This window comes from Amphibalanus amphitrite, unplaced genomic scaffold (assembly GCF_019059575.1).
Source record: "Amphibalanus amphitrite isolate SeventyFive unplaced genomic scaffold, NRLGWU_Aamphi_draft 000563F_arrow, whole genome shotgun sequence".
Classification (NCBI taxonomy): Eukaryota; Metazoa; Arthropoda; class Thecostraca; order Balanomorpha; family Balanidae; genus Amphibalanus; species Amphibalanus amphitrite.
Genome location: NW_024882057.1, coordinates 315,933 through 334,617, shown reverse-complemented (window position 1 = coordinate 334,617; position 18,685 = coordinate 315,933). Strand labels below are relative to the sequence as shown.

Sequence of the window (18,685 nt, the reverse complement as noted above, 5' to 3'; positions counted from 1 at the left end):
GGTGATCAGGAACAACGACTGGCGTTTTCGAACTGGCTGAAGGAGAAGACTGACTCGGATCCTGCGTTCTTGAAACGGATCATCTTCAGCGACGAAGCACACTTTCATTTGAACGGCACTGTCAACAGCCAGAACAGCCGATTGTGGGCTTCCAGCCGTCCAGACACAGTGCAGGAGAGCCCGATGCACAGCCCGAAGGTGACGTGTTGGTGTGCTGTGACCGCTGGTGGCCTTATCGGGCCATTTTTCTTCGAGACCTCGAACGGCGCCACCATCACCATCAACAAGGAGCGTTACGTCAAAGTGCTGGAGAGGCTCTGGCGCACACTAGTGACAGATCCGGATGTTTCCACCGAGAACATCTGGTTTCAGCAAGACGGGCACCTCCCCACACCTCAAGATTGGCCCTCTCCTGGCTGGAGGAGCACTTTGGAGGCCGCGTGATCAGCCAGAAGACCGAGATCCCGTGGCCGGCCCACTCCCCAGATCTGACGCCCCTGGATTTTTATCTGTGGGGCTTCATGAAGACGCAGGTGTACGCCATGAAACCAGAGGGTCTCCCGGACCTAAAGAAGGCGATCCGAAAGGTGGCGCGTGCAATCACGCCTCAGACATGCGCCAAAGCCATCGCTGAGGTTGGAAAGCGCACGGAGCTCTGCATCCTGCGAAATGGAGGCCATCTGGAACACGTGCTGTCAGTGGCGCACCCAAGGGGGGGGGGCCTGGGGCCCGGCCCCCCCCCCTCCTCGGGTATTTTTAGGAGGCCCCTGAACCTGATCAGAGCTTCGGGTACTTTTAACTCGGGTACTGATCAGTGCTACCGACAGGAGGTCCTTTGGTCAATATAGGAGGCCCTGTGTACCAGCAGGAGGCCCCTTGACAAATAGGGGCCCTCTACCAACAGGAGGCCCCCTGGACAAATAAGAGGCCCTCTTTACAAATGGGAGGCCCCTGTTCAGATAGGAGGCCTGGGCCCTCTACTAACAGGAGGCCCTCTGTACAAATGGGAGGCCCTCAATATCAATAGGAGGCCCCATGTACAGATAGGAGGCCCTCTGTGCCTTCAGGAGGCCCTTTGCACGCATGGGAGGCCCCCTCTGTACATGAATGGGAAGCCTTTGTGCACATGGGAGGCCCTCTGTACAAATGGGAGGCCCTCTGTAGCAACGGGAGGCCCCCTTGACAAATATGAGGCCCTCTGTACCAGCAGGAGGCCCCCTGGGCAACTCAGAGACCCTCTAAACGAGCAAGAGGCCCTCTGTACAAATGGGAGGCCCCCTGTACAGATAGGAGGCCCTCTGTTCCAACAGGAGGCCCCCTGGAAAAATATTAGACCCTCTTTTGCAAATGAGAAGCCCCCTGCACATATAGGAGGCCTCCTGTACAACTGTACAACAGGAGACCCCCTGGAAAATTGACAAACAGAGGCACTCTGTACCCACAGGAGGTCACTGGACGAATAAGATGCCCTCTGTACAAACGGGAGCGCTCTGTACACGTGAGAGACCATCCGTACCAACAGGAGGCCTCCTTGACAAATCAGAGGCACACTGTAGTTTGTACCAACAGAAGGCTCTCTGTACGATAGGAGGCTCCCTTTACATACCTATAGGAGGCCCTCGGTACCGGCAGTAGACCTCTGGTGCTGGACAATCTGAAGGCCATGATGCCATCTGTACAAATTAAGGGCCCTCTGTACACATTATTACTTAAACCGTTTTCCTCTAATTGAAAAAGTTGTTAGTTCATTTCTACACAGACATTGTTCAAATCTTGAAGTGCCCTCAATTTTGCGATTTAGTAGCATCTTTTTAATGACCTTCGCGTCAGCTGAATGTTTACGTTTAACGGCCTTGTCCTTCGGAATTTGGATCGCACGGAGTTCGCATCGCTCCGGTTCGTTTTTTTACAGGTATGTTAAAGATATATAAAGCGTAACGTGAATATGAGGTTTTTAACCTCCCCTGTTCTTGTAAATAATTGTTGACCAACCCATAAAACGGTGACTCTTGCCCACTTTTGCATGATTTAGCATTACCAGTGCAGACGTCCTTCGTCCACTTTCGACGGTTACGTTTGTTTCCAGAGTTTTGAGCCCGTGGCCTTCCGACACTAGCCTGTTTTTTTTTTTTGTGCTGCACCGCCGATTGCATAACATTTGCTCTGAGATGCCCGATCGCAGTGCCGACGTCTTGTACTCTCCCACGCCACGTACCCGGTCGGCACCATATCTTGCTGCTCGCCACCGGAAATGGGTGGCACCATCTACTGGCTGCTGAGTGCACTCAAAATTCACGCTTGGAGCAGGGTGACTCTACTCTATCTACCCGCTACGGGTCACACTGCAAGTTCGTCCTGTCGCAAGGATTGCCAACGCCCAGTCATCGGACCAACTGTCGCTCCCGCTGAGGCCGCTGCCGCTCAGGAGGTCGCACGGCCTCTCGGAATCTTCCGCCTGCCGTCGTTCTGAAGAAGAAGAAAAACACTGGACAATGAAACGATTCCCCCCTCCCGGTCATCCTCCCACCACCACCACCACCATAACGTCGAAGGTATAAGCTGTTAGAGCTATATACCAACTATTTCTACCTACCATTGTGATCCTCTCGTCAAGGCCAACTGAATGCTATGGTATTTGACAAAATTTATAAAATGGACATGGCGTGACCTCAATGACAAAATGCCTTGATTACCTATTATGACTCTTGCCGTTTACTTCGGTCCGTGATGTATGTGATCCGCAGGTGGCATCTTGCGTCAACAATGTGGAAGAACGCTAGTGGCTTTCAAAAGCGAAAAAGGAAACGGCAAAAAGAGGCAGCCGATGAAGCTAGGAAATTCAAAAAACTAGACTCTTTTCTTTTTGGAGAACGCGCTGTTAACGGTCAGTATCCTAAATTTTTATCAGAAGTAATTATCCCAATTTTTGTTTGTAATATATTTGCTAGGAATGCTAGGAATATATTTGTAATACATTTTATCTTTTTGTCGGCCGGTGTGCAGAGGCCGACGAGCGGCGCCACTGCAGACATCGATGACCGGGACTCCGGGAACGGTCAGTATATTGGATAGCTTGATTGGCTACCTGTGTTACCTAACTTACCTGTCCGCTATCGCCACAATTCACAAACGGCTGTTTGAGCTAATTACTGATCGCCGACTCTCCCTGGCACATCCTCTCCCGTCCTGTTCCGGGTCGGCTGCTGCCACCCGACAGCCGCATCCGCCAGTCCCAGCGGCCGGTGTGCAGAGGCCGACGAGCGGCGCCGCTGCAGACATCGATGACCGGGACTCCGGGAACGGTCAGTATATTGGATAGCTTGATTGGCTACCTGTGTTACCTAACTTACCTGTCCGCTATCGTCACAATTCACAAACGGCTGTTTGAGCTAATTATTGTCTACTGATCGCCAACTCTCCCTGGCAGATCCTCTCCCGTCCTGTTCCGGGTCGGCTGCTGCCACCAGACAGCCGCATCCGCCAGTCCCAGCGGCCGGTGTGCAGAGGCCGACGAGCGGCGCCGCTGCAGACATCGATGACCGGGACTCCGGGAACGGTCAGTATATTGGATAGCTTGATTGGCTACCTGTGTTACCTAACTTACCTGTCCGCTATCGTCACAATTCACAAACGGCTGTTTGAGCTAATTATTGTCTACTGATCGCCAACTCTCCCTGGCAGATCCTCTCCCGTCCTGTTCGGGGTCGGCTGCTGCCACCAGACAGCCGCATCCGCCAGTCCCAGCGGCCGGTGTGCAGAGGCCGACGAGCGGCGCCGCTGCAGACATCGATGACCGGGACTCCGGGAACGGTCAGTATATTGGATAGCTTGATTGGCTACCTGTGTTACCTAACTTACCTGTCCGCTATCGCCACAACTCACAAACGGCTGTTTGAGCTAATTACTGATCGCCGACTCTCCCTGGCAGATCCTCTCCCGTCCTGTTCGGGGTCGGCTGCTGCCACCAGACAGCCGCATCCGCCAGTCCCAGCGGCCGGTGTGCAGAGGCCGACGAGCGGCGCCGCTGCAGACATCGATGACCGGGACTCCGGGAACGGTCAGTATATTGGATAGCTTGATTGGCTACCTGTGTTACCGAACTTACCTGTCCGCTATCGCCACAATTCACAAACGGCTGTTTGAGCTAATTACTTATCGCCGACTCTCCCTGGCAGATCCTCTCCCGTCCTATTCCGGGTCGGCTGATGCCACCCGACAGCCGCATCCGCCAGTCCCAGCGGCCGGTGTGCAGAGGCCGACGAGCGGCGCCGCTGCAAACATCGATGACCGGGACTCCGGGAACGGTCAGTATATTGGATAGCTTGATTGGCTACCTGTGTTACCTAACTTACCTGTCCGCTATCGTCACAATTCACAAACGGCTGTTTGAGCTAATTATTGTCTACTGATCGCCAACTCTCCCTGGCAGATCCTCTCCCGTCCTGTTCGGGGTCGGCTGCTGCCACCAGACAGCCGCATCCGCCAGTCCCAGCGGCCGGTGTGCAGAGGCCGACGAGCGGCGCCGCTGCAGACATCGATGACCGGGACTCCGGGAACGGTCAGTATATTGGATAGCTGGATTGGCTACCTGTGTTACCTAACTTACCTGTCCGCTATCGCCACAATTCACAAACGGCTGTTTGAGCTAATTACTTATCGCCGACTCTCCTTGGCAGATCCTCTCCCGTCCTGTTCGGGGTCGGCTGCTGCCACCCGACAGCCGCATCCGCCAGTCCCAGCGGCCGGTGTGCAGAGGCCGACGAGCGGCGCCGCTGCAGACATCGATGACCGGGACTCCGGGAACGGTCAGTATATTGGATAGCTTGATTGGCTACCTGTGTTACCTAACTTACCTGTCCGCTATCCTATCGCCACAACTCACAAACGGCTGTTTGAGCTAATTACTTATCGCCGACTCTCCTTGGCAGATCCTCTCCCGTCCTGTTCGGGGTCGGCTGCTGCCACCAGACAGCCGCATCCGCCAGTCCCAGCGGCCGGTGTGCAGAGGCCGACGAGCGGCGCCGCTGCAGACATCGATGACCGGGACTCCGGGAACGGTCAGTATATTGGATAGCTTGATTGGCTACCTGTGTTACCTAACTTACCTGTCCGCTATCGTCACAATTCACAAACGGCTGTTTGAGTATCGAATGCGCTTTTCCGTGGCGCTCAAACTGTAATGGTTCCCGAGTCACGCGCCGATTCGTCAAAAGCTGTTCAACTGGGCAAAATTTGACCTTCGATGATCTCTGGTGACCTGATCTTTGACCTGAACCAAAAAATGACCGAAGATTTTTCTTCATTATTTTTGACGCTCTTTCGAATTTCTACCGCGTGTCGCTACGTGGCTCAGGAGCCGAGTTCGACGGGGGGGAAGCTTGAAAACGCCCCTCCCCCTTCCCTAGCACGGCATGGAAAACTCAGACCAGTAGCACGCGCGGGTTAACATTATATGTACATGATATGCACGATGTCGTCACTAATCGCGTTTAATGTTGAAGTGGGCGAACATTTCCGGTTTCCTTTCAATTGGGGATAGTTCATTACGCCATGTCCCAGCCAGTCGAACGAGTACGTTACTTTCACTTTGGTCTTGCGTCCTTCAATTACGGTACTGCAAACTTCTGTGTCCTTTTCCTCTACATCCTACCTTCCTTTCTTTCAGCGCCTGGATCCTGCAATGCTGTCGCATCCTCTGTGCATCCGGATGACATTGGCAACTACGTCTGCGCGAAACAGCTCCCGTTGGAGGAGAGAAGACGACTTCTGAAAGACCCATGGACTCCGCCGCCATCATACCGATTCCCAGTGGTTCCTGATGCTGGCGGTAAAAATCGGAAGTTCCAGCGAGATCACATCGCTGAGTTTCCCTGGCTCACTTACAGTGCTGTGCCGGGACTTGAAGGCGGCTTTTGTCGATACTGTGTGCTGATGGGGAGGCAAATCAGCGGGAGGGCTTCAGGAGACCAGGCGCTGAGAAGTTTCGTCACTGAGCCATTCAAGCGGTTCAAAGACGCAAAACGGCATCTGCGTCAGCACCAAACCACGGAGTATCATGCAGACGCGGTCACAATGGTTGAAGAAGTCCTGATGGGAAGAATGGGCATCGACGAGCTGGTGGATGGACAGAGGAGAGAAGAAAGAAGGAAGCGGGAACAGCAAGAAGCAGACTACAAGAAAAGACTTCTGCCGGTGATCCAGACTGTGCTGCTCTGCGGTGCTCAAGAGTTGGCACTGCGAGGCCATCGTGACGACAGTCCGCTGGACCTTGATGCCGTTCCGAAAAGAGGAGAAGGAAACTTCAAAGCCTTGCTAAGGTATCGGGCGCAAGGGGACAGGCTGCTAGAAGATAGCATTAGAACAGCCCCGAAGAACATGCAGCTAACGAGCTGGAACGTGCAAAATCAGATTATCCTTGTATGCGGACAGATGATCAAGGAGAACATCGTGGAAAAGATAAAAAAGCAAGCATGTACACGATCATCGCCGATGAGACGACCGACCGAAACAAACGGGGACAGCTCGCTCTCGTTCTTCGGTACGTAGCTGAAGATGGAACGGTGCGAGAGGATATGGTGGCTCTGCTGAACCCTGAGAAGACGACTGGAGAAGCGCTCTCGAAGATGATCATCGACGCCCTACAAAAACTGGACCTATCACTAGATGGCGTGAGGGGTCAGGGCTATGACGGCGGTGGAAACATGAGCGGGCGAATTAGCGGTGCTCAGTCCCGAATCAGGACTCTTCAGCCGTTGGCCGTGTACACTCACTGCGCCTCTCACCGGCTAAACCTTGCGCTAGGTCGGGCACTAACTGTCCCAGGGGTGCGCAACATGCTGGGTGTCGTGTCCGTCGCTTCCAACTTTTTCAACGACTCCGCGGCTCGAGTGCAGCTTCTGGAGGAAAAAGTGGAACAGTTGGGCGAGGAGCAAAAGAAAAAGAGACTGAAGGCGCTGTGCCGAACTCGATGGGTGGAGCAGCACGAGTCCCTGCTGACCTTCGAACAGCTGCTAGTTCCCATCGTCGCAGCACTCGAACACGTTGAGCGGGAGGGAAGCAGCGACGCAGCTCAAAAAGCGTCCGGACATCTGGCAGCGATCACCCGCTTCGACTTCCTAATCTGTCTTGAGATGGCTGTGCTCCTCTTCGGCATCACACTGGGTCTGTCGATCTGCCTCCAAAATCCCCAGCAGTCACTGAGTGATGCCATGCAAAAAATCAACGAAGTCCAGCAGGCAGTGCAAGACGCAAGAGAAGAGTTCCCAGCTGTGATGAAAAAGGCTGCTGCACTGGCTGACAAGCTGGACATACCAGTCATCGCTCCGAGAGGCTCGTCTCGACAAGTGCACCGACCTAACAGCTCCGTGTCATCAGATCCAGAGACGAACTACCGGATCAACGTGTTCAACCCTTTCATCGACCAAATGATCAAGGAGCTGAAGGAGCGCTTCCCGGAAGATCATCCTGGCCTGCAACTGGAGGGAGTCCTTCCAGCACGCATAGGGACCGCTGACCTCTCCGCAGTTGTCGAGTGTGCTGAAGCGTACCACAAAGATCTGCCGAGCCCAGTCAACCTCCGGTCGGAACTTGTGCTTTGGCGTGCCATGGTAGCATCAGCAACCAACCGCCCACAGACTGTGGGAGACGCATTCCGGATGGCGGGCTCACTTCCGAACGTCAAGACACTGCTTCAAATCCTCATGACCCTCCCCGTCACAAGCTGTTCTGCAGAACGAAGTTTCTCGACACTGAAGCGTGTTGAGACTGAACAGCGGACAACAATGGGAGAGAGCCGGTTGGAGAGCCTCATTCTGATGAGTGCACACGGCGTGGCCTCGCTGGATCCGTCCATGGTAGCAGACCGCTTCATGAAGACGCGCCCCCGGCGCTCAGTTTGATTGAGTCCAGCTCTCTCAGAGGTGCTGTCGACTGGTCGCACCGGTGAGTGTTCAGTGAGGCTTCAGGAATATATCTGTTGACTATTACCTTTTGCCTCTCAAAGATGACATGTTGCCACAGGCACAGGTGACGACACGACGTCAATGCAAACAAAAGCATGCAAATCTCAAAGGTAATGAGATTTGTTCATTGAGCTTTGTGTACTTATCTACTGATGGGATAGGGTGAGTTCTATTCTGGGTAGAGCGCTTAGTCGTTACGTAACGTTTTAGGGCGTTAAGAGGGTTACCAGAAGGCCTTCCAGCACGACAACGTTTGCTGGCTATTGAGTCATATGCTTACAGAGCCAATGAGTTTAACTATTTAGTGAGATCGCTAAGAACGTCACCTATCATACAAACAGCCGTCACAAAGTTAGCGAAATGGAGGCCCCCTCGCTAGACAGAGGCCCCCCGGCAACCGGAATACGGAGGCCCCTGTTCGCCCGGGCCCCCTCCCCTGGAAAATCCTGGGTGCGCGCCTGCGTGCTGTGATGGGCGTCCAGAGGCGAGGAGGAGTATGGGTGACAAGAGAAACAAAACTTCCTGAACTGGTGAAGCATATTGGCCAATACATCTTCTGATATTTGTATTCGTTTTGACTTTATGGGCTGTGAAAATGAGAACATATTTTTCTTTCCACCCTGTAGTTCGCGCGTATTTGGAATTTCCGACCTCGACGAGCGTCTGTGGTAGAAAACCACCACTTTGGTAGGGGAAACTACTGCTGTCTGCTACAATTTGCACTGCATGTCAAGCTATTGTAGCGACATCTATGCATATACATTTCCGACCTCCACGAAAATCTCGCGACGCTTCGCGCCGACCCGCGCCGCCCATTCATACTGGAAGTGGAGAGTGGAGACCAAAAGAGATTATGAGTTCAGAGTTGTGACAAATACCTAAAGCAACCACCACGTATGATCAGTAGCGGCGGAACACCTTCAATTAAGGGGGGCACTGCCGACTTTGGGTCCCATTCTTTCCATGCATCGCCCATAGGGCTAATGTTAAATTGCCAAAATCAAAGGGGGCACGGTGCCCCGGTGCCCTCCCCGTTCCGCCGCCTATGCGTATGATGTATACATTAACAGTTAACTATTAGATTGACGGCATGTGTCAACAATTATACCCTGATAGAAGACCGGAGGCTCTGGTTAAAGGAAAAGGGCCACCTTTAACATGGGGATTGAAACTGAGATAGCCATCTTGTAGCCCGTGTCCGAAAACCTGGCTGTTTACCTCCTTACAGCCGATTTCGGCCTCCATTCGTAGTTATCGGCAATTTTAAAAGAAAATACGCCAGGAATGCGTCCTTATCCCAGGAATGCGTTCTTATCCGACAATACAGCCACCCGCGGCGAGGCTTTGGTTTTTTACCAATCAGCTCCAACCAGCTCAGCTTTAACCAATCAGCTTATCTGACACAATCCGACGAGTCTGTCTTCTGAACGCTGATTGGCTTGAGTGTGACGTCATCGCTATGCCATCATACAGTAGGTGCCGTAGAGAGTATCAACATAGTACCAATATGTTAAATAGTTTTAAATACTTTTTCGCGAATTGTGCACTTCTGGCACCAGTTTTAAAAAGAAAATGAAAATAATAATGTCAAAATGAAAAACAACGATATCTTCATATTTCACGAAGGTGGCCCTTTTCCTTTAACCGTGTAAAAATGAATACTTCAGACGCGTACTGCGTAGGAATTCAGCCCAGTATCGTTGAACAGATAATGCATCGGCCTGCCTGAAAAAGTACGGTAACTATTCCTAATTTTGGGTTTTTAGTCGGCCGATTCGTCCCCCCTGTCGAAAATCTGTGCCGACGCCCCTGGCACGTAGCCGCAGGGCTGCGGAGTCTATGGATTTTCGGCGACTCCAACTCCGACTCCGACTCCAACTCCGGGCAGAATTGTCGACTCCGACCGACTCCAACTCCCGACTCCGACTCCGCAGACCTAGCAGGCCTGCGGAGTCGACAGATTTTCGGTGACTCCGACTCCGACTCGGGTTTCTAAAATCGACTCCAACTCCGACTCCGACTCCGCGGTCACAACTGTCGACTCCGACCGACTCCGACTCTGACTCCGACTCCGACTCCGCACTCCGCAGCCCTGCGTAGGACAAAAGTATGTATCGCAAATGTTCGTACAGTATAAAGTACGCATGGACAAAACTACGTCAAGGACAAATAGAACGCATGGCAAAAGTACGTACAGTATAAAGCGCGAATGGATAAAAGTACGTCAAGGACAAAAGCACATATCGTAAAAGTGCGTACAGCATAAAGTACGTATGGACAAGAGTACGTCAAGGGCAAAAGTACGTATCGCAAAAGTACGTCCAGTATAAAGTACGTATGGAATAAGTACGTCAAGAACAGAAGTAGGCGTATCGCAGAGGTTACGAACAGTACAAAGTACGTATACCTAGACAAAAGTACGTCAAAGAAGAAAATACGCATCGAAAAAGCACGTAAATTATAAAGTACGTATATCGCTAAGGTACGTACCCTTGCTGACTTGCATAGATGTCGCGGATGTCGCAATCGGTCGCAACTACAGCGAGACATGCAGTGCAAACGGTAGCAGACAGCAGTAGTTTCCCCTACCAAAGTGGTGGTTTTCTACCACAGACGCTCGTCGAGGTCGGAAATTCCCAATACGCGTAGTTCGCCGAGCCGCCGCAGCCCGTGAAGCGATACTTTCAAGAGAGACTATACCCGACGTACAGCTTGGAACCGGGCGCCGCCCGGTCTCCACCAGTGACGTCACGCTAATGCTTAGCGACCGGTCCATTGGAAATCGCGGGATGATTCTACCTCTCTTATACGGCCTTGCCCGGCAGGCAATGCGACACAAGAGATTCCTCCTGATCTGGCCCCTGTTCGACAAGAAGAAAATGCAGATGCTATCGCTAGATATTGTGTAGGGGACAATGTCTGGATGAGGAAACCAGGAACCAGGTGCACCGAGAAATCCAAGCCTGGCGTGGTTTCCAGAGTCCAAGGCCCTATATACCAGGTAGGGTCGTCCGGCGATTCTACCTTTTCGTGACGTCAGCTCGTGACGTCATTTGGAGTCAAGTCTCGAAGCCCCGTTCAATCCCCATGTAAATGAGCGATTTTCGAAGCACTGTAGAATGAAGTCTGCACAAGATATGTCAAACCTAAGTATCTTATCTGAAAGAGCAGACAATTTTCTGCAAGTTATCTATTACGTGTTTTTCGCTAAATCTTTTGCTTTTTCACTAAAGCGTAAAATGTCCCCCCATGTCTCCGCAGCCTCCCTGCCGCCGGCCGCCGCGCGGTCGCAGTAGTGTAGTGGTTAGCGTGCCCGCGCAGTATTCCAAAGGTCCCGAGTTCGAATCTATGCGGTGAGGAACTTTAGTTGCAATTCCAAGCTGAATATACGCACATCCATAATAAATTATTATTCGTTTAGCTAAACTGTCACCAAGCTATCCATATAATTTGACTTCACCCAAAATATCGGCAAGATTCTATTAAAATATAAATTCAAATATGGCGGCTTGGACTGCCGCGTGCGTTAGGCTCCGCCCATAGCTCCGCCCACATGCGTGACGTCATTCGTGTTAGTGGACACAAGCGGAGATAGGGGACGACATGGGCCTGCCAGAGTCGTATCTCCACAGGTCGTGGAAGTGGGCGGAACACCATGGCACGTCCGTGATCTGCGGCACCGTCAGGTCGTAGAAGAGACTGATGGCTCAGAAGACAGGCCATCAGAGACGACTGAGATGGACGTACCGCTGTACATCACCGCTCCGGCGCCATGGGCGACCATGCAGGTGACACCTGCTCCGAGGTCTCAGGGAGCAGCTGATGTGACCACGCCATACTTTTCAACCGATAACGATTTGACTAGCACATCCAATGATAGTTTTGTCTCGAGTGAGGTCACGTGCATCGAGGAGGCAGGAGCCCACTCAGAATAGTGGTGCTGTTCGGCCGGACAGTTCTGACGGAGGCCCCGATGTCTCCGCTCCTTCGCCGCCAACTCTTCGGCGTAGCACAAGGCTGAGGCAGCCACCCGACAGACTTACCTACCAATGACGATGCGATGATCTTGAAGATCAGAGGGGGATATGCTGATGGTACAGTCGGCTCTTAATCATGTTGGGATATTGTGACCGCGGACCGGCCGTGTGGGGCCCAGTGGGGCGTGGAACAGGGCGGGGTCGACGGCCCGGCCGTCCGGCCGGCGAGCCGCCTGACCGCCGCGTGGTCATCGCGCATGCGCTCTGTGCCGTGGTTATATAAGGGCGCGACCGTGACCAGACTGGGTGAGTCGGCGGGTCGCCGTGTCCGTGCTTGGTCTTCGGTCGCTGGAAGCACAATACACCGTGTCGTGGTATATGCAGCTTTACTTGGCCCTAACATATTTTGGCGCGGTCGGTAGGACCAATAACGTAAATGGGCTGCATATGAGTTTTTAGGAAAGAAGATTGCTGTGAGAGTTCTGTGACGGCCTACGCAAGCTCACGGTGGAAAAGGTGGACGGAGCCGGTGAGTAGAGACTTTGGGCGGTGAGAGGTTCTCTCCAGTAGAGTTCAGTATAACAAACTATGGATTTATCTACCATTTTCCTTTCAAGAGCTTCGAAATTTAGTGGAGAGTCGGGGGAAGTGTGGCAGAAATGGTTCTGCCGATTCGAAGCTCAGACGGCGAGCATGAAAGCCGGGGACCGGCTGGCGGCTATGGTGGGTCTTTTGGACGGAGTCGCACTGGACACATTCGCGTCACTCACCGAAGAGTCACGGAAGGACTACGGCAGGGTGGTTGAAGCACTGAAAAGTCGATTCGGTCGGCAAATAAGCACGTTGCAGGCTCATGCCGAACTCAACCGAGTTTGCCAATCACCTTCGGAGTCTGTTGAAGACTTCTCAGCCAGGATCAGAGAGCTGAGTGGGCTAGCCCAGCCGGCTCTGCCCAGCGACCACAGCGCTATGGAGGGATTCCAGTGCGGCCGATTCATCTGTGGCCTCCGTGACACGCAATTGCAAGAGAGGTTAATCAGCCAAAACGTATCCACACTGACTGACGCGGTACGCGTTGGTAAAGAATTCGAGGAGACGAGGAAGACGATCAAGGCAGTGCGAAATCATGAGATCGACGTCATCGGGGCGGTCCGCCCGGTCGGAGGTGAAGCAACCGCGGGTCAAGCAGAAAAGACTGTGACGGACAACAACCGGCTCACAGCCATCGAAGATCATATTCGCGGGCTACACGAGTCGATATCGGCCATCACAATGGCGCCGAAGACGACAACTGATGCGAGTAAGTCTCGTCGACTTCCCCGGTGCTACCGCTGCGAGCAGCCGGGTCATTTTCAGCGAGACTGCCCCGAGCGTAGCCGTGGTTCACCTAGCGTCAGATGCTTCGGCTGTGGAGAATTGGGTCACCTCAAGCGACACTGCCCCATTTCATTGCCGTCGACAAGGGATGGGCGCGCGCTGCCGCTCTGCTTATGTTGCGGGCAGCAGGGCCACTGGATGGCGGGGTGCCAATACTTCCAGGGTGGCAGCACTGGCGGAGGCCACTCCGAGACAAGAGCTGCTGATCCCCGGCGGGGCGCCGGGGCGCATCAGGAAAACTGAACCGGACTGGAGCCGTGGGACAGGTCCCAGTCCTCTCGAAAGCGTCCCCACTCACGGCGTCGGCCGTTCGGGTCGTCATTCACGGCGCTCCGACATGGGCGCTGGTGGACACTGGTGCCGACTTCACCATGATGCGAAGAGGATTTTATGAGGGGAACCCGGCGCTCAGAGCAATCCGGCTCAGCCCGAGCGCGCGCAATGCTATCGGAGCGGGAGGTACCTCCCTCCAGGTAGTTGGTGAGTTGGAAAACCTCTCGTTATGCATTGATGGAGTCAGCTTCCGATGCCCGGTAGTGACCGTGGCAGACGACCTCGTGTACGACGTGATACTAGGTCGCGACTTCACGTGCATGCATCGCACGGTCATCGACGACGACGCTGGCTCATTCAAGATTGGAACCATGAGCGTTCCCCTGCCGAGCCGGGAGCAGGTTCGACCAAGACGTGCGCGAGTGCGATTACTGTCGAACGTCGTCATTCCAGCACGGTCAGAGAGCGTGGTAGCCGGTAAGCTGGAGAGAGTGGACGGCGTGCAGAGTGATGAAATGGGTGCAGCCGGGATATTCGAGCCATCAACCGTAGCGGAGCGGGAGGGACTCCTGACTCCAAGGGCTCTGGTCGTTGCAGACGACGACGGGTGCGTCTCGATCATTTTGACAAATGTTGGGTCTGAAGAAGTCCGTGTTCTCAGAGGCAGTGACCTAGGGACATTTTATGATGCTACAAACGAGAAGGACTGCGAGTACAAGTTGTGCCTGGCTGCAGACGGAGGCGTTGAGGACAGTGATGATGATGACGTTGATGATGTGAGCTGCAGAACAGAAAGGCGTCAGAATACGACGGTGACAGAAGTACTTGATGTGGACGGATCTGACTTCTCAGCGGAAGGAAAGGAGAAGCTCAGAACCATTCTCAGCGAATATGCAGACATCTTCAGTCAGTATGCGGGTGATATCGGCAAGACAGATTTGCTCGAACACCACATCGACACAGGGGAGGAGGCTCCCGTGAAGCAGAGACCACGGCGGGTACCAGTTAAACTCCGCGAGCAAGTCGAGATGCAGAAGACGCAGATGATGAAAGATGAAATAATTGAAGAGAGTACAAGTCCGTGGTGCTCCCCAGTCGTCCTGGCCAGAAAGAAAGATGGAAGTTTCCGCTTCTGCGTCGATCTCCGCGCGATCAACAGCCGAACTCGCGGATGTGCGCATCCTCTGCCGAGGGTCGACGAGGCGTTGGATACCCTTGCGGGGGCAACGTGGTACACGACGCTCGACATGGCGACCGGTTACTGGCAGGTCCCGCTGGCCACAGAGGACCGGGAAAAGACGGCGTTCTCCACCGGCAAAGGACTCCATCAGTTCAGGGTGATGGCCATGGGTCTAAAAAATGCTGGAGCCACATTCCAGCGACTCATGGAACTGGTGCTTGCGGGTCTGGACTCGAAACGCTGTTTAGTCTACCTTGATGACATCATCATATCAAGCAGATCCGAGGACGAGCACATCGCAACGCTCCGTGATGTCTTCAAGCGAGTGAGGTCGGCGAAGCTGAAGCTCAAACCAGAAAAGTGCCGCCTCGCAAAGCGCGAAGTTACGTTCCTCGGTCACCGGGTCGCAAAGGAGGGACTCCTACCGGACCCACATAACATCCAGAAGATACTCGACTGGGCTCCACCGAAGACGGAAGATTGCATGAAAAGCTTCCTCGGATTGTGCGGATATTACAGCCGTTTTGTCCCACAATACATGGATCTCACGAAGCCGCTGAGGGAAGCCAAGGTGGTGGGTGACCACCTGACGTGGACGCCGGAAGCTGAAGCAGCTTTTGAGAGTCTGAAGCAGGCGCTGACTGCACCTCCAGTGTTAGCCCTCCCTACGTTCCGTGGTACATTCGTCTTGTACACGGATGCATCCGACTCTGCAGTCGGTTCAGTGCTCGCGGAGCGGGTGGGTGACTCGGAGAGAGTCATCGCCTACGACAGTAAGGTGCTGACAAAGCAACAGCGCAGATGGCCAACATATGATAAAAAAACTCTGGGCCATCGTTCACGCCATCCGGCGATTCAACCAGTACACAGTTGGAGCAGAATTCGAAGTCGTGACCGATCACAAACCACTCACGGGTGTACCGGAGTCCATCAATGTGGAACGTGACGGGACGGGAAGACGTGGCCGGTGGGCCATCGAGCTGAGCTCTTACCAGTTCCGGGTGGTTGTCCGGCCGGGCCGTGATCACGGCAATGCCGATGCGATGTCCCGGCAGCGACCAGTCAACGGCAATATCTGGACGGGCAAGCGCAGCAAGTCTTATCCCGCCGAAGCCGGTCAAGCACCCGTGCATACCGCAGCTACAAGAGCCCAAGAACCTGCTTCTGGTGGAGAGGAGGAATGTGTGGGGAAGACTCGAGGCGCAGCAGAACTTGACCAAGTCTGCGCACTGCCTACTGCGCCACCTAGTGCGAAGGGTGACCAGGCGGGACGCCTAATCACTGAAGCACCAGGACAATCGGAGTTGCAGACGGCGCAACAAGAGGACGAGGTCCTCAGCGTCATGCGGAACGCCTGTCTGGGCAGTCGGGAACCACCGCCCGATCACCCTCTCGCCGAGTGGGAGCTACTGCGTGGGAGCTGGACGCAGCTCGAAGTGCGGGAGGGCGTTCTCGGCATGAGGACGACGTGGGGCTTCCGGGCCCTGGTCCCCGATTCGATGCGATCAAGGATCATGACGCTCGCCCATGACCATCCGACGTCCGCACACCTGGGACGGAGTCGAACAACGGAAAGAGTGCGACAGCGCTTCCTCTGGCCCGGCATGTTCGCGGACATCCGTCGGTACTGCAGCACGTGTGACCTTTGCCAACGGCGCCATCGCCCTGCACCGAAGAAACGGGCTCCTCTGGTGACGGAGGTCACGAGTCAACCATTCCGCAGAATCGCGATTGACATCACTGAGATGCCGGTGTCGGAGAATGGTAACCGATATGCAGTAGTCATCATGGACTATTTTTCTAAATACGTCCGAGTGTACCCAGTCAGACGGCAGGATGCCGAAACCGTAACCACGGTGCTGTTGGATTGGGTTTACGACATGGGGGGTGCCAGACAGGATTCACTCGGACCAAGGAGGCCAATTTGAGTCTGCATTGTTCCAGTGCATGTGCAAGCGACTGGGCATCCAGAAAACGCGTACAACGCCCTATCACCCTGAGCGTGATGGTATGGTAGAGCGTTTTATGAGAACACTCAAGGACATGGTCGCCAAATACGTTGACCCTCAAGGAGCGAACTGGGACGCTGACATCAAGGCGTACTGCATGGCCTACAACACCTCTGTGCACAGCGTCACCGGATATTCCCCGTTCTTTCTGCTGCACGGATTCCACCCGAAAACGCCACTCGATGCGGTCATCAACCCTCCGGATCGGGCGGTAAACATCCGGTGCTACCTTGAAGAGCGTCTAAAGGCCATTTCAGAGGCTTATCAGACGACTATCAGGAAAACCCGGGCCAGTGCTACGGAGGCTGCGACCCGATTCAACCAGCGCGCGAGCGGAAAAGGGTTCGAGGCTGGTGACCGGGTATGGATTCGGGATAATAGGGTCTCGGTCGGCGGGAAGCCGAAACTGGGACTGTACTACAAAGGCCCGGGCACCATCATCGGCCGCCTCGGAGGAGAAAGAGGAGTAACGTACCTCGTCCGTGACGACAAGGGCAAGGAAAAGGCTCTGCACTTCAACCAGCTAAAGCCAGCTGTGGAACGGGAGTCTCACAAACAGGAAACGTCTGGAAGCACCCGGAGGGACGACGCATCGGACACAGCCACAGAAACGCGTCCCAGGAAGCAGACGAGGTCCGAGGAGACTGGACCGGATCCACTGGCGTTGTACTACCTCTGCCGGCGAGGCCGAGATCAGATGGGGAATGGGGGTACATCTGTGCGGGGCGCGTATGTGACCAAGTCTGGTAGAGTGTCGCTCCCCCCAGATCGTTTTCAATCCTAGGCCTCGGATGCTCTCGATGTGCATCACCAGTGTCTGAATCAGTTTGTATTTCCGGTCGCGTTCCGGTCGCGTAGTGTGTCGCGTTTCTTTGTTACTTGACCAAGTGGAAACGTTTCTTTTATGGGGGGAGGAGTGTTGGGATATTGTGACCGCGGACCGGCCGTGTGGGGCCCAGTGGGGCGTGGAACAGGGCGGGGTCGGCGGCCCGGCCGTCCGGCCGGCGAGCCGCCTGACCGCCGCGTGGTCATCGCGCATGCGCTCTGTGCCGTGGTTATATAAGGGCGCGACCGTGACCAGACTGGGTGAGTCGGCGGGTCGCCGTGTCCGTGCTTGGTCTTCGGTCGCTGGAAGCACAATACACCGTGTCGTGGTATATGCAGCTTTACTTGGCCCTAACAATCACGCGCCTGTTTGAATTTTAGTGCTATGTATTTTAATTGAATATATTCAGTACGTTCTGGGCCTAAGTTGTTCTCCTTTTCGTTTTGGGGTTTATTATTTCCGTCTCGCCTGAGTTAAATTCAGTTCACACAGATTCCAAACAAAACCTTCCTAACCTCATCCAACGCATGGAGACTTCCATATCTTCACTTGCATCGTGGTTCCATTCACACGGACTCAAGCTCAACACAACCAAGACGGAAATCCTTCTCCTCGGCACTCAACAGAACAACCGCAGCATCTCCCCTGTCAGCGTACGGGTCGGTGGCGAGACTGTGCAGGAGAGCCGATGCATTAAAGGGACTATCCCACCTTTAACATGGGGTTTGAGTTGAGATAGCCAAGTTTGCGGCGAGGTTCAGAAACCACTATCTATCTAGGTTGCAACCCCCGCGGCCTCTTGGTGTTGAAGAAATTCGTTCCCTTCATTTGAAAATGGGCCTTGTACAAGGCCCTATCTTCAACATGGAGCGACCGTTAGTGTGACGTCACCTCGTTTAGTCATTCTGATTTAAATGGGTTTGTTCGTTGAAAAATCGCTTAAAACTTGGTCTGAACTTTGTTGTGGTGCCTACAGAGTAAAAAGAATCAGCTTTATGACAGTAATGTGGCCTGGGGAAGGAGGTAATTTTGGGCTGTGACGTCACATATTTGAAAGTTTGTGTTTGGAATATGGGAAGCCT

General features: G+C 53.9%; 1 protein-coding gene across 1 annotated transcript; it reads left to right on the top strand.

Annotated features, from left to right (window-relative positions):
• The first annotated feature begins 1,874 nt into the window (after positions 1-1,874).
• LOC122393927 lies at positions 1,875-4,844 on the top strand. The gene is made up of 5 exons (XM_043390407.1): positions 1,875-1,912; positions 2,745-3,556; positions 3,682-3,810; positions 3,929-4,057; positions 4,176-4,844. The coding sequence occupies exons 2-5, from the start codon at positions 3,536-3,538 to the stop codon at positions 4,407-4,409; spliced, it is 513 nt and encodes a 170-aa protein (XP_043246342.1). The 5' UTR covers positions 1,875-1,912; positions 2,745-3,535; the 3' UTR covers positions 4,410-4,844.
• The last annotated feature ends 13,841 nt before the right edge of the window (positions 4,845-18,685 follow it).